Source organism: Acanthochromis polyacanthus, chromosome 18 (genome assembly GCF_021347895.1).
Source record: "Acanthochromis polyacanthus isolate Apoly-LR-REF ecotype Palm Island chromosome 18, KAUST_Apoly_ChrSc, whole genome shotgun sequence".
Taxonomy (NCBI): Eukaryota; Metazoa; Chordata; class Actinopteri; family Pomacentridae; genus Acanthochromis; species Acanthochromis polyacanthus.
In genome coordinates, this window is record NC_067130.1 from 1,666,508 (window position 1) to 1,680,202 (window position 13,695).

Sequence of the window (13,695 nt, forward strand, 5' to 3'; positions counted from 1 at the left end):
AAGAGGCATTTTTTTTTTCTAATACAGAAGAGACATTTCTGTCATTTCATTCGTTATTTTTGAAACTTGTCATAATAAACAATAACGTCTGAGGAGCAAATCTGAATTGGTGTCTTTGGTTATAGATAGTATTTGACAGTACAATAATTCTTCTATCCATACTGAATTTATAAGGCGTCTTTGAGTAAACTGAGTATATTTTAGTATCTCATTGCTGGGCCGAGTGTCCTGGTTCAACAGTAATATAAAAATATGGTCACCCTAAAGTAACTCAAAATAATTATATCATGACCATATATAATGAAAATTTCATTTTTTCCCTCATTTTCATAATTTCTGGAGCCATGCATTGATACAAAATGCCTTCTAACAGAGACGTAAGAAAATAATTGTCTTAATATATTCTTATTTAAGAATATTAAGTCAAGTTTCCGTTAACACTGACTGAAAATAACATCAAACGATAAGACCCAGCAGTGTGATTTATGGTGGGGATTTGTTTTCAACCCTGCAAAAATAATAGAAAATATAACTTGAATAAATGTTTAAGACCCTAAAGTATTTCTTTTACTATTATTACAGAATCCTTTAATATTAGGCTAAATATAATACAAATTAACCTTACTAACTTAAAAACTTAAGCTTAAGAGGGAAATTGTATTTAATATTATTGTTTTACTATTTCACTATTGAGATATTAAACTAACAACCCCTCAGTATTAGGCTATATATAAAGCATATTTACTTGTCTAAATTTAAAAATAAAATAGCCTTAAAACTATAATATTCTGTTCTACACAGATCAATCTAATTGAAATATTAAGATTATTACAATCCACACCGTATGAATAAAGACTCTTAAATTATCCCATCACATCTGATCTCCTCAGTGTAAAAACAATCTGATTTAAACCCTGAATATAAACACGTCTAGTCCAGTAAAATGCACAAATTTAAAAACTAAGCTTTGTTTGTGACTTCTTATTAGAAATGAGGAGATCTGAAAATGTTTCTCTTTTGGTTTCAGGAAAATTAAACGATCAAAACTGCAGGAATTTAAATTTAAAAAACATGAACTCGCTCTTATCATGAAACCACATTCTGTTGTTTTTTGTATAGACTTTTAATTTACACATAAATAGTAGAGAAACTACAAGAACATTTTGAAATACATCTTCATTAACAGTTCATAATGGGTTTTTTTCTAGCCGATGACAGATTTATCCATTCATTCTATAAACAAGGCGGGTGAGTTTTCATTTTCATTTTTTAACATACACATGACTGCACCATCATCATCATCATTGTTTCTCTCTTTTTCATTTAAGATTATAATAAATAGTATTTTCACAATCAGGGGATTGAAATAAATAAACAAACAAACACATATAGACTGACTGTGAGCTGGATATTCTCATGTTTTATACAGTCAGGTGGAGTCATTTACAATAAATACACGACAGGGACGGACTTCTGTCTTCTGCTTCTTGTTGCCTGGATCGTTTTTTTTTGGAAAGAAAGCGAGGATTCTCTGTTCACCATCTAGTAAAACCCAAAGGCAGACTGAACGTGGAAAAAATACTGTTGGTGTGAATTTAAATAAATGATTTAAACTCTAGCTGCTCCGTTTCATGTGACGTTCACAGGGTGGAAATAAACCAGCAGATGTAGCATAGCAGTGAATATAATAGGTTTAGTACATGAAGAAATCACTCCCAAATCCTGCACCTAAAGGTACAAATGATCAGTGTACAGTTCTGTGATTCCTTTCCATCAGGTTGACAACCCAAAACATCAATACTGCTCTTATTGTGGTGACGTTTTCCTGAATATTTTTGCTCTTCATCTGACAGACCAAGGTGGTATCTATCATTTATGTTTACAGCTGATGAGAGGAATCCTTTTGGGATTAGAAGTCGATGATAAATTAGCCTTGTTCCTTTTTTTTTTACTGCCCCCTTTAGCTGATACCAGAGCAACAACAACAACAAAAGTTTTAGTGTGAAGTCGGTCCTCATTCAGAGTCTTTATGTACAGTTGGGAAACTCACGTCTTCCTGGTGGTCTTCAGCGCTGGAAAGTTCCCAGAGGGCAGCAAAGGCCCAGTTTGCTTTGGTCCTGTTTGGCTAAAGCTTCGACACACGACAGAGCAGGAGCTTCAGCTGTGTTCAGTTCAGTCAGTTTGGGAAAGGAACTTGAACAAATGGAAGAGTTGTGAATGTTTTAGCGGAGTGCTACCCCAAAGCGGTGAGTTCTTAACAGACGGAGAGTTAACAGAGGCGAAGACGGAGCCGAACGACCGCTGTCCAGGAAAACGCAGGGAATGTACGCTACACTCTGTCTCTGCTATGCTTCTGTCTGTTTTCATGTCTCTTAAAAAAAGAAAACCAAAAGAGGACATTCACAAAAGCAGCCCCTACCAGCCTCTTGGTTCTGTTGACTCAGCCTGCAAAGACGATAAAAATAATAAAGAAACATTAGTCTCAGATTCTGGGTCGCTTCTTTCCAAACTCTGACAGACACTCCAGAGACTCTGCTGTTCAGGATCAGTCTGTCAAAGCCACAGTGAAGCTAAATTTAACAAGCTGCAACTCTCAGATGGGGAAAGGTTGCAAGAAAATTCATTATCAAGGAAATGAAAACCAAAAAGTAATTGAACTTCACACTTTTGCTATTTTTAACCCCAAGTTTAAAGAAAACACACACATTTATCTGAGTGTAAAAGTGTTATGAAGGGTTAATCATACGGTTACCTTTTAGCTACTTGTTGAGATGAGAGCTGATCTTTTCTTTTCTGATGATATTTGCGTAGGGAATCTGAAAGACAAAAAGCAGACGACAGCTAGATCAATCCTAAATGAAGAGACACAACTCTAACAGCACTTCACTCTGGGTTTATTATAACATATATATTTATTCTGTGAAGTTCAACAAATTGTTCTGAAAAAATCAGTATTTTTTCAGTGCAGAAACTTCAACCAAGATGCGTAAAGTTTGAAATTTCTACCACAAATTACAGATTTTGTTGGAATTCATTTGAATGTCTGGGTGAAGTTAATGTGTCATTACACTCAGACGGATCCATCTGCTGCTTCTAGACACATTTGTCACTTTCCACGCGTGTACGTGCGCTCTGCCGTGCACATGCAGACTTATAAATGAGTGCCGTTGTGTTTACATGAATGCAGCGAGCTCTTGCGTGTGTGTGTCTTGGTGTGTGTGCGCGCTTTGCCATCATGTGCATACAAGCGTGTACAGTTGTTGCACGTGTCAGAAAGCAAAGACAAACAGCGTCTGTCATTCTGTCTGCCAGCTGCTCAGTGATTGATGTCGACGGAAACACTCAGACGGCTGCCGAGGAACTCGTCACCCGTGAAAGACAAACTAGATGATTGGATGCTTCTTTCTGATGGACCAATAAGCAGCAGCACCAGTGTCCAGTCCCATTTATTTATTTATCTGTTGTTTAATTTCTGTTTTCTTTTCAATCAGAATTTCCCAATTGTGTCTCCAATTTGCTGCGTTTGTGGTGATAATTGAGTAATTACTGTCACGTTCCCTCGTCTGTTTTTGATTTCTTATTTTCCTGTTCAAACTGTGCACCTATATTTTAATGAGAAGTGATTCATAATTACTCCTAATTATGTTTTTTCTCGGAATCATTACAAAGACGGCTGTTTAAAGCAATCAGTGAGGCTTTTTTTTGAAGTCATGTATCTATAATGGGATGTTTTATTTGTCATTTACAAGCATGTATTTCCGTCATTAGTCTTACCATCTGTAGCTGCTGGACCATCTCCTCTCTGTAGGCGAGCTCTCGTTTCATCTGATCTTGAAAATTATCTGAAATGAGCGTAAAGATCTACGATTACCTGGAGCAGCATTATCATCTGAGTGACTGATGAAGTAAAGTCATAAAGGTTTAGAAAAACAGAGGAAGAGAAGAGCGGAAAGGTGAAAGAGAGGAGAAAAAGGAGGAAAGGTTTTAAAGACAGAGAAGGACAAGTTGCCCTTGAGGAAAAAAAGATTTAGGACTTACGGAAGACAGGAAACGGTGAGGTGCCCTTCAGAGCGTGAAACTCCTGCTCCAGTCTCCTCCTGAAGTCGATCTGCTCCAGAAGAACCTTCTGAAGCTCCTCTACAGAAGGACAGGGAGAGGAAGGAGACATTAAGACACAAAGAAGAGGAAGGGGAGAGGAGACTGTTTGTTTCACAATTAGTCAAATATTTGCTGCTTTCTGCCTGATATGACTCAGAATTATAAATCTACAGAGATTGCAGTGTGAGATGAAAATAAACACTCTTTACCTTTCTCCATGTTCTCCACGTCCTTCTTCAGCGGTACAGGAGATGTAGCACCTTGGCTTTGATCACCTGAAAACATTAAAACAGGCTTCATTTTAGATTTTTATTTCTACATACAACGCACCACAGAAATGATTTAAACAGTTAAACTCAGCAAACTTCCATGAGGTTCATATTTTAAAGAATTTTTTAAATGGTATTTGATAAAAACCTGAAAAAAAAACACACTTTACAGAACTTTAAATAGATTCTTTCTAGTAAATAAAGGGAACCTCAGTGTGACCCCTGCAACAAATGCCAATCTCAAGTATCTTGACAAGTTCTATCCCGATGTTAAAAGCGACAGCATGCATGGCAAAAGCAAAGCGGCCTCAGACATGAAGTTACAAACATGGATGTCTAGTAGCTGAATACAGGCAGACCCAGAAAGACCTGCAGCAACACATAGTGGTGAGTAAAACACAGCAACAGGAACAGCTTTAGAGATCAGACGTAACTCAGTTCATGAAACAAACAGATCCTCCAGTTTGGACACAGAGAGGAAAGCGTGACACAGCAGGAGCCAAGCGTCAGCTCGGATTAAATTTACAAACGCGCAAAGAAACACGACAGCTTTAGGAAACCAAAGTCTGTCTTCATGCTTCTGATGGTAGAAAGTTTGTGTGGAAAAAGCCAGGAGCATTGTGATATTTGATATATATATATTTGATATTTTGTGAAGCTGCTATTAGTTGAATAAAGACTTTTTGGCATCATGTGGTAAACCTAGCATACTGTTTCCACGATCTGTCCTTACAATAAATGTCACGTGCTTTGACCTCGCGTTCTCTAATGGAAAGAATTAAACACATTTTTAGTGTGCAGATAGTTTCATTATTAAACCAGACAATATAGTTTTGTGTACAACAAATATTTAAGTCTATTCTGTTCATATTTCTCTGTGACTTTTCTGCATTTCTGCTCCAGCTGCAACAGCAATCCTTCCTTCTTTCTCAGTATTTCGAGCTGTAATTCCCTCTTTGGCCTCCAGGTGTCAGTGTAAGTTTGTGGCAGCTGTTTGTGTATATAATAGTGCTCTGTGCTGCTCACAACCTGGACGGAGTCTCATCTAGTCAGATTAAATCACGGAAATTAACACAATCAGTTTTTAAAGCTGAATGAATGCAGGAGTGCTGAAGAGTCAAAGTTTAGACGGGCATTACACCAGATTCCCTTTAAAAAATAACACAAATGTTGCATTATAGTGTTATTTATTTGGCAGGTGAATTAATTTCAACGTACCAGTGGCTACTGAAAGCTGCAGCATGCGGTAAAAACAGCCACTACCCAACAGTAAACAGCAGTTCATGTGATGTATATTCTGTCTGTATGCTCCTTGGGGCTAAACCTACTTGTTGCTTTAAAACTTCTTCATCTTCGGAACAAACATCTTCATCGCATGCTGTTTTCAATTCCACCAGTTTGAAAGTGTCTATATTGTAACACTCGCATGCATGTGTTTGTACTAACGCCTGACTTGTGACAATGAGGCATTGAACGCCTTAAATGAAGCAATCCAGCAGCCTGGATGTGTATATTCTCCTGCAGTCATTCCATGTCCTGCCTCCTTAAGCCTCCCTCTGCTTCTCTCTCATTTAGAGCAGCTCTCCTCTCTCTCCTCCTCTCCTTTCCTCTCCTCTCTCTGTCTCATTTGACAAGCAAATTTGCAGACAGTGCCCGAGGATAACAACCTCGTTTGACAGTCAATTAACCGTGAATAGTCAAAGCCAAGGCGGTTTGCATTACATAAATGGAAAATTAGATTATTTTTTCTCCCTAGAAACAGAAGGAGAGTTTAAAGACAGTGGAGGGGGGGTGGTGGGACTCGGAGGAATCAGGCCTTCTAATCACGTAGAGCTTCCCACCGCCCAGGGAGACGTTTGGCAATCAGGGGAAAGGTGGTCTCATTTAATTTGTTTCGTGTAATTTTTCGAAATACATTATACATTATGCGCAGGGATCATTACGGTGTGTGTGTGTGTGTGTGTGTGTGTGTGTGTGTGTGCGTGTGTGTAGGGGATCAGGGAATGGGGGGGTAGATATAAATGTTGGCACAGATGTCATAAAGCACTTTTAATGTCTTCCTGACAGATATAAAAAGGCAATAAGCTGTGATCTTTTTCAAACGGGAAAGGTTTTTTGCGCTGAGAAAGGGGAAAAAAAGGCAATTATGTCTGCGGCGATATGGGTCTAGGATGGAGATTGCAGGCGCGGCTGCTTATCTCTGAGCTGATGTTTTCTTGTTGAACTATAACGGCCCCCCTAAGAGTAACAGCCCCGACGACAACGAAGCTAAAGAGAGCCGCCGTGGCAGAAGCTGCTTTCCTCTGCTCTTCCATCTCCGGGTGTATTTATCTGGATCTCTGAACATCAGAGAGGAGACGGATACAGACTGAGGAACGTTCTCTCTCTGCTTCAGATATTCTGAATATCATTTGCTAAATGTAATTCTTTAAAAGCCATAGTTTTACCACGTGGGAGTTTTACTTAGCACTTGTACTTTTATGTTTATCTAGACATAAAAGATGTGGGCAGACAGCACACACTCTGGCCAGCAGCTGTTCATCCTGCTGCCATCAGAGAAGACACTCAGATCCTTAAAATGCAGACAAACAGGCTGAGAAACTGTTTTTATCCATCGCTAATTAGACTCCTGAAATCAAAACACCTGAAAACCTGAAAGCAGTGTCACTTTTAATGGTTCAAATGCTGCTTATGTGCAATTTCCTGACCATGTTTATTCTATCTTATTGGTTTTTATTTGATTTAAACTATTTCTCATATTGTATAGATCTGGCCTCCTTTGCATATGTTGTCATTTTTATTAATATGCACATTTGATTTTATTATTTCATATTGATCTTTTATTTCTTATTGCTTGTTGTCAATGCACCGTCCAGCAGAAGCTATTTATATTTTCCCCATGCATGATGACAATAAAGCTATTCTATTCTACCTTTTATTTTATCCTGGTTTAATCTGGAGCTTACTGATGACTAGACGTTCTAACTACACAGGCATAAAACCAAATGCAGAAATTAAATTTACCGTGCAATCCAAATAATATCACTTTCACAGCTACCTAATTTGCCACTTTCACATTGTGCTTTTTTTCGATTCATTTGCTGTTTTCCGTCCGACTGCGGCTGCTCTGCAACCACTTGTGAAAAACATAAGTGAGTGTTTGTACCTGAGCTCTCCCTCCAGTAGTCCGGCGCTGACGTCTCACTCTCGGCTACAAAGAAACTATTCTGCTCTTTGTTTTCATCTGGAGAAAGAACGAGAGAGACAGACAGGAAGAGAGCTTCAGTAAGGCCCATTGGCTGAGCCGGTTATCCGGACACATGGAGATAACTAAGTGTACGCATGGTGTGTGTCTCCTTTGTGTGTGTGTGCACTTGTGCGTCATGTGGTCGAGTGTACGAGTGTGTGTTTGCCACAAAACACGCACAAGATATTTTCTCCAGCAGAAGGGTCAGAGTGGGAGATGAGAGGAGCAAATGAAACGTCACAGGAATATGAGGCTGGCCGGGACACGGGGACGCCATAAAACCACTCAGTCAGACAATAAATGAAACAAAAACGCTATAACACAACTGACTCTGATGAAACAGAGAGTGTGTAACAGTTTGGAGAAATAGATTGTGTAATGCTGTTTGATGAAAGAGTGTAAAACAGGTGCAGGGTGACAGATGGAGTAAAACACTCCAGCAGATAAAACGATATTTAGGGGGGTTTGTATATGAAAGAACTTCTTTTTTTGGTTCTGCAAATAATACGTGGAACCAGGACGGTTCATAAAGTCATTTAACTATTTTGCAAACCAAAAAAAAACTCTACCAAACACATCCATTTAATTATATTTGTAAAAATGTTGACATACCGTGCAATCCATACCTTTAAACCGAAATATTAAGAAGATGAAACCGTGTGTGCTCACCAGAAATGCTGGAATTGTCTTTGGTTGCATATGCAGGCAGTCCTTCGTCTCTGTTTTTGTGAACCTGGAAATCACATAAAGTGGGTGAGTGTTTCATTTACAAGCTGCACATTATATAGTAGAATAACAGCAGAGCATAAGAACAGCAGTGTGATCCTGACTGTTTGATGTCATTAAGTGTTTTTTTCTAACACCTGCTTTTATTGTCTCATTTTCAGGATTTCATTAGATTTTTTTGTAGAATTTAACTCTTACTTGACAAACATCGTGTCCCTGGTTTGCTCTGTTTTTAACAACCCAATGTGATGATTTACTCTGGAGTATGTGGGTTTGAGGTTTATGCTTTCTTCCCTCTCTGAAATCTGTGAGACATGCTGGCAGTATGTTACTCAGTGGATAATCTAACTAGTTAAAAATGCTCCTCCTCTCGCTGCTCTCGGAGGCCTGGTTAATGTGGGAGTCGACAGGTTAAAGATTAGAGCTGCCCTAACAGGCTGGGGTGACAGAGGGAGAACAAACACATTGTGGCCATTAAACAATCCACGCCTGGGCCTATTAGCCGGGATCAGAGTGGGGTGACTGCTTCAATTTCTACAGGGAGAAAGCGGCCTATCAATCTGCTTATGCAGATCACACCGCTGCCTGACTGCAGCACCATTTAAATAATAATTAGCTAAAGTGGCCTGTGGGGATATTTACGTTTTTGTAAGCTGTGTCCTCTCGGTGAGGAGGGGTGGAGCTGGAGAGAGGCAGGCTGGCAGGGGGGGAGGCGGGCAGGCCGGGGGAGTCCTGGTGGATGGGATCTGAGGAGGATCGAGGGGAGGTGCTGGAATACATGGCACCACTCCCTCTGTCCTTCCCTCGCTCCTCTCCGGCGCTGTCGCTCAGCACTGGGAGGTACAGGTTGCTTTGAGTCTGTGGTGGCCTGCTGCTGAAGCTCTCCTCCTCCTCGTCCTCCTGCTTCGATGACTCCACGTCCACCTCCCCCTCCTCTTCGCTCTCTCCTCCTTCTGCTTCTCCATCGCCTCCACTTTCACTTCCGTAGCTACAGCTGCTAGCGGGCGATAGCCGCTGGTGTCGGTCTGACCCGGCGACCACAACCCCAAAGTCCTCCTCTGTTGCCCCAGCGACTCCTCCACCGTTGCCGTGGAGCTTGGCGATGCTCTCTGCATCTTTTATGACGGGACGGAAAGCAGAGCCATAGCTGGGCTTCCTTGTCTGGAGGGTCGGGGCGTCCAGCAGCTTCAGCCACCCCTCTGATGTCACAGGGCGGAGGTCAGGGGTAATTGTTGTGCACTCTGGGTCAAAAAGTCCAGATCTCTGTGTGGTGGTCCCGTTGTTGGAGGCAATAGTTGAGTTGACACTGTTTCCGTTGCTGCTTACAGCTCCAGATTCACTGGGGTCTGACAGGTCCAGGAAGGCCTGCCGGAGGGAGGGGTTGTCTGCCAGGGAGGAGAGGCTGCTGGGCTGAGGCTGGAGGTAGGTCGGGACAGGGATTCCTCCTGCTGCTCTCGGTGGCCAAAACATGCAGAAAGGAGGATAGAAAGTGTCTTTGCGGCCGGGCCATAAGAGACCAGACAGCCCTGCTCCTTTCTGCCCAGCTGCAACATCGCTATCCTCTTTCTTCTGCTGGCACAGGCCAAACGCTGGGAAGGGATATGGGGAAGGAAAGAGTGACGTGGGAGGGAACTTCTGCAGCATACCGAAGCCTTTGCTAGGGACGGGGATGACAGGGTAGCTACGAGGGGTCTTACGGGGAGACAGACTGTCTCCGTCTAGATCATCGTCGTCTTCGAAGCGGGATCTTTTCTGAGCACTCAGGTCGGGTCCCATCATGTGAGGCACCACCGAACCCGACAGACTCTTCATAGCGCCCATGGAGGAGCAGTGAGCAGAGGAGGGCAGCGCTCTCTTTCTGCTGCCTCCGTTGAACATGGCTTTGACATCCTCCCACGCGTAGACCAGCTCATCAGGCGGGTGTTTGTCAGAGAGCTTAAGGTGTCGTCGCCAGGAGTTGAAGTTGGCGGCGTCGGGCTGAGTGTACTTGGCGTCTGGAGTGCGGTGGGAGTGGAAAATGAACTTGTTTGGGGAGAAGTACATGTTGCAGAAGGAGCACTTGATGCATTTGGCCCTGGAGCTGTTGTAGCGCGCCGGGATGAAGTTACCACGGCAACCCCAGGCGCACTCGTGCGTCACGTCGAAGGCAAAGTTGTCGGGCAGTTTGGGTGGCGCATTCTCTCCCAGGAAGGACTTGCAGAGGCGCTCGGCTTCACGCTTGGTGATCATTCCGCAGCGCCGCGACGAGATGGGCATGGCTCCGGCCCGGCGGAGGATCTCCAGCTGGACCGGGGTGCACTGGACGCAGGTGATGCCCAGCGCCACGCGGCGGTTATGGATCTCATTATAGCTGTAGTTCTTGAGGAGGGTGTTGGAAATCTGCGCCAGGCAAAGCCTCTCATTGTTGTCGATGACCAGCGACACGATGGGGACGCCGTACAGGATGACCTGACCCACCTGGTTGGGTTTGAGGGGCGAGGAGGAAGAGGAGGGAGAGGGCGAGGACAAGGAGGAGGAAGAGGAGTGCAGATGGGTGGGCCTGGGCGGCGTCAGGGGTTCCTGCTGATAAGAGCCTGTGGAGCTCGTCATTATGATGTCATTAGTGCTGGCGAGATGGGCCTTGTCCATAGTTAGAGAAGATCTGGCTGTACGGCAACCTGTTTGAAAAGAGAGAGAGAAAAAAGATCCACGTGTTCAGGATTTTACCATGAAAGAGTTTAAACACACTCCCTTTCTTTCTGTATTATACATCATTTAAATATTTAAATAATTACTCACAATACATAAATTCCACTGCATAAGTAGAAATAATCTGAAGCTGCGTAACATTTTTTTAAAAGAGTAAAGAGAAGACTAATGATCATTTTTAATTAAATGAATCCCATTTATAGTCGACTTTTTAAAATCTCCTTTTAAATTAAAATACTTCAACATCATTTAAAAAATATTAATTATCCTGTCTTACAAAATGCAATTACTCTCATTTAAACTACTCTTGTAAAAACAGTAAAAGCAAAGGAAGAAACAAAACAGATTTTTTTAACACACTGAATTGTGATTGCTGTGTTACTGAGAAAGTAAAACATTTTCATATTTTTATATCTTCATGAAGCTCCTCTGCACATTTAAATTAAATAAAGACAAGCAAATGATGCATTTTACTCAGAGTCTCTGTCCATAAATCTAAAATGTTTCTGCCTGTGTGTGTTTTCAGCAGCAGAGTCAATGAAAGAGGATGAGAAAACACACAAGGACAGTATTATCCAGAATTACCCCCAAACACACAGACACGGGTACGGGTTCATTTATAATGCTGTGTTTTGATCAATAAAAAACAACAACTAATATTTAACCTAAAACATTAAACCTGGACCACCTCTGCTAATAAGAGGATAACAGCCGTAGGATGGCTGGATTTTAAACAGCTTACTGCCATTTTTATTCACATTACCATTTTTTAAAACTAAAATGTCATTTTCACTTTATTTAATTTAGCTGGCTGTGGCACTTTGGTTGCTATGCTTTCTATTTCTTCATCTTAGAAAAAGTATTCCTTTAATTATATATATATAAATATCTATATTTATCGGTTCGTTTTTTTTAAGGCATGGTGTGCAGAAAATTAATTCAGAGCATGACAGTAAATGAATAACAGACACTGTAATGAGCTGTGCTTTTTTCTGCATTATTTCAACAAATAATGACATTTTTGAATTATATACAAAGCAAATTGTTTTATCCTTATAATTATATATTATCTCAGTGGGGAACATTACCTGAAAACTGGCTTCACTCTTTATAATTTAATAATTCACTTTTAAAATAAAAATATTTCACTCACATCACACTGATAGAAACCTCTGTGCTCATCACGTTTGTTTAACAGTAAAAAAAAAAAAGCAAGGATGGAAATTTTGCTAGTTTCAACTAACTGAATAAATAAACCAAACAAATCAAACTGCGGATAAATTTGCAATTAATTGCTATTTATTCAAAGAAACGTTATGAAAACAAGAGAATATAGAAACATAATTAAAAGGAGCCCATACAAAAATGTAAAACGAAATGTTTAAAATGAACATATTATTACAGCGCAGTAGATTAATATGACACGTAGTAAATGACACCATCTGAAGACTTTAATTTCAAATTACTCAATATATTAAACTATTTTCAGTTTGTCTTCGGCACAAGTCTTATTTCCCTTTCAGGCCTGCTGCGGTAAAACCGACTCACAGCTTCACGTTAGCTTATAAAGAGCAATATTAAACAGTTTGTTTAAACAGCATTAAGGTGCAATATTATTAATAGCAATAATAATAATAATAGCAATAATGTGTTCTTATTTTACAGCATGATAACTGTAGACAGACCTGCACCGGAATGTGGCACGTTTGAAGCGGTTTCACTTCTTTAAATCATTTTTATAAACAATTTCTGAGGTAACTTTAACAAACATTTAGCATTTTATCTTAATATCAGCGCTTCTTACCTCAGACTTGTGGGAATAATCCCGTCAACAAACTGTCCCGTCACGACGCAGATCGATTTATCCCACGCAGCTGTGAAAAACTCATTTTTAAAAAAAAAAAATAACACGAACACGCTGAAATAAAACGAAACTGTATCCGGGAGACACGTGGAATCGGTAACGGGCTTTTTTTCCTCTCTCACTCTCTCCAGCTGTGGAGTGAGTCCGCTCGTGAGGTGTGAGTAAACTGCGACGCTCGCGCCGGCTTTATTCCCTTTTCAGAGACTCCACGCGCCGTCCTAATCCGTCTCACTCTCTCTCCCCCGATCACTCCCTGCGTCGCTCACCTCTCTCTCTCACTCTCTCTCTCTCTCTCTCTCTCTCTCTCTCTCTCTCTCTCTCTCTCTCACCTGCCTCGAGCTTGATTGGCGTGTAGAGCACGAGCTCAGCCCACCGTCCAGGACACACACGTGCGCGCGCACACTCTTTCTCTTCCTTTAGTGACGTGTCTCTGAGCTGTCAATCAAAAATCAAACAAACAGTGAATTTATGATCATTTTCTGCTAACTTTCCCTCCATATTAGCGACCTAATGAATATTATTATTAAATTAATTTGATATTTCCACCCCACACATACACGCGCTCACGCTCTCTCTTCACACACACACGCACGCACGCAGCTCCACGCCCAGTCATAACTACAGTAGGAGCCATCAGGATGGGTGTCTGCTGCTCCGCTGAACATGCACCCTGAGTTGCAAATTAATTACCAGCAAACTGATGTTAGAAGTGACTGCTGGCAGCAGAAGAGGCTGGCATTGGAGATGTGGCTCTTAAACACAGACACAGTGTGGAGGAAAAACATTAGCCTGACCATAGGGGC

At 41.3% G+C, this 13,695-nt stretch overlaps 1 protein-coding gene across 1 annotated transcript; it reads right to left on the reverse strand.

Moving 5' to 3' along the window:
- Positions 1–1,105: 1,105 nt before the first annotated feature.
- On the reverse strand, positions 1,106–13,157 carry skor2 (SKI family transcriptional corepressor 2). Its single transcript, XM_022192639.2, has 9 exons — positions 12,833–13,157; positions 8,983–10,997; positions 8,284–8,347; positions 7,534–7,611; positions 4,308–4,373; positions 4,039–4,137; positions 3,775–3,842; positions 2,753–2,816; positions 1,106–2,445 (listed from the first exon to the last, which is right to left on the reverse strand). Exons 2-8 carry the CDS (start codon positions 10,966–10,968, stop codon positions 2,760–2,762), a joined length of 2,418 nt encoding a protein of 805 aa, XP_022048331.1. The 5' UTR covers positions 10,969–10,997; positions 12,833–13,157; the 3' UTR covers positions 1,106–2,445; positions 2,753–2,759.
- Between the last annotated feature and the right edge of the window lie 538 nt (positions 13,158–13,695).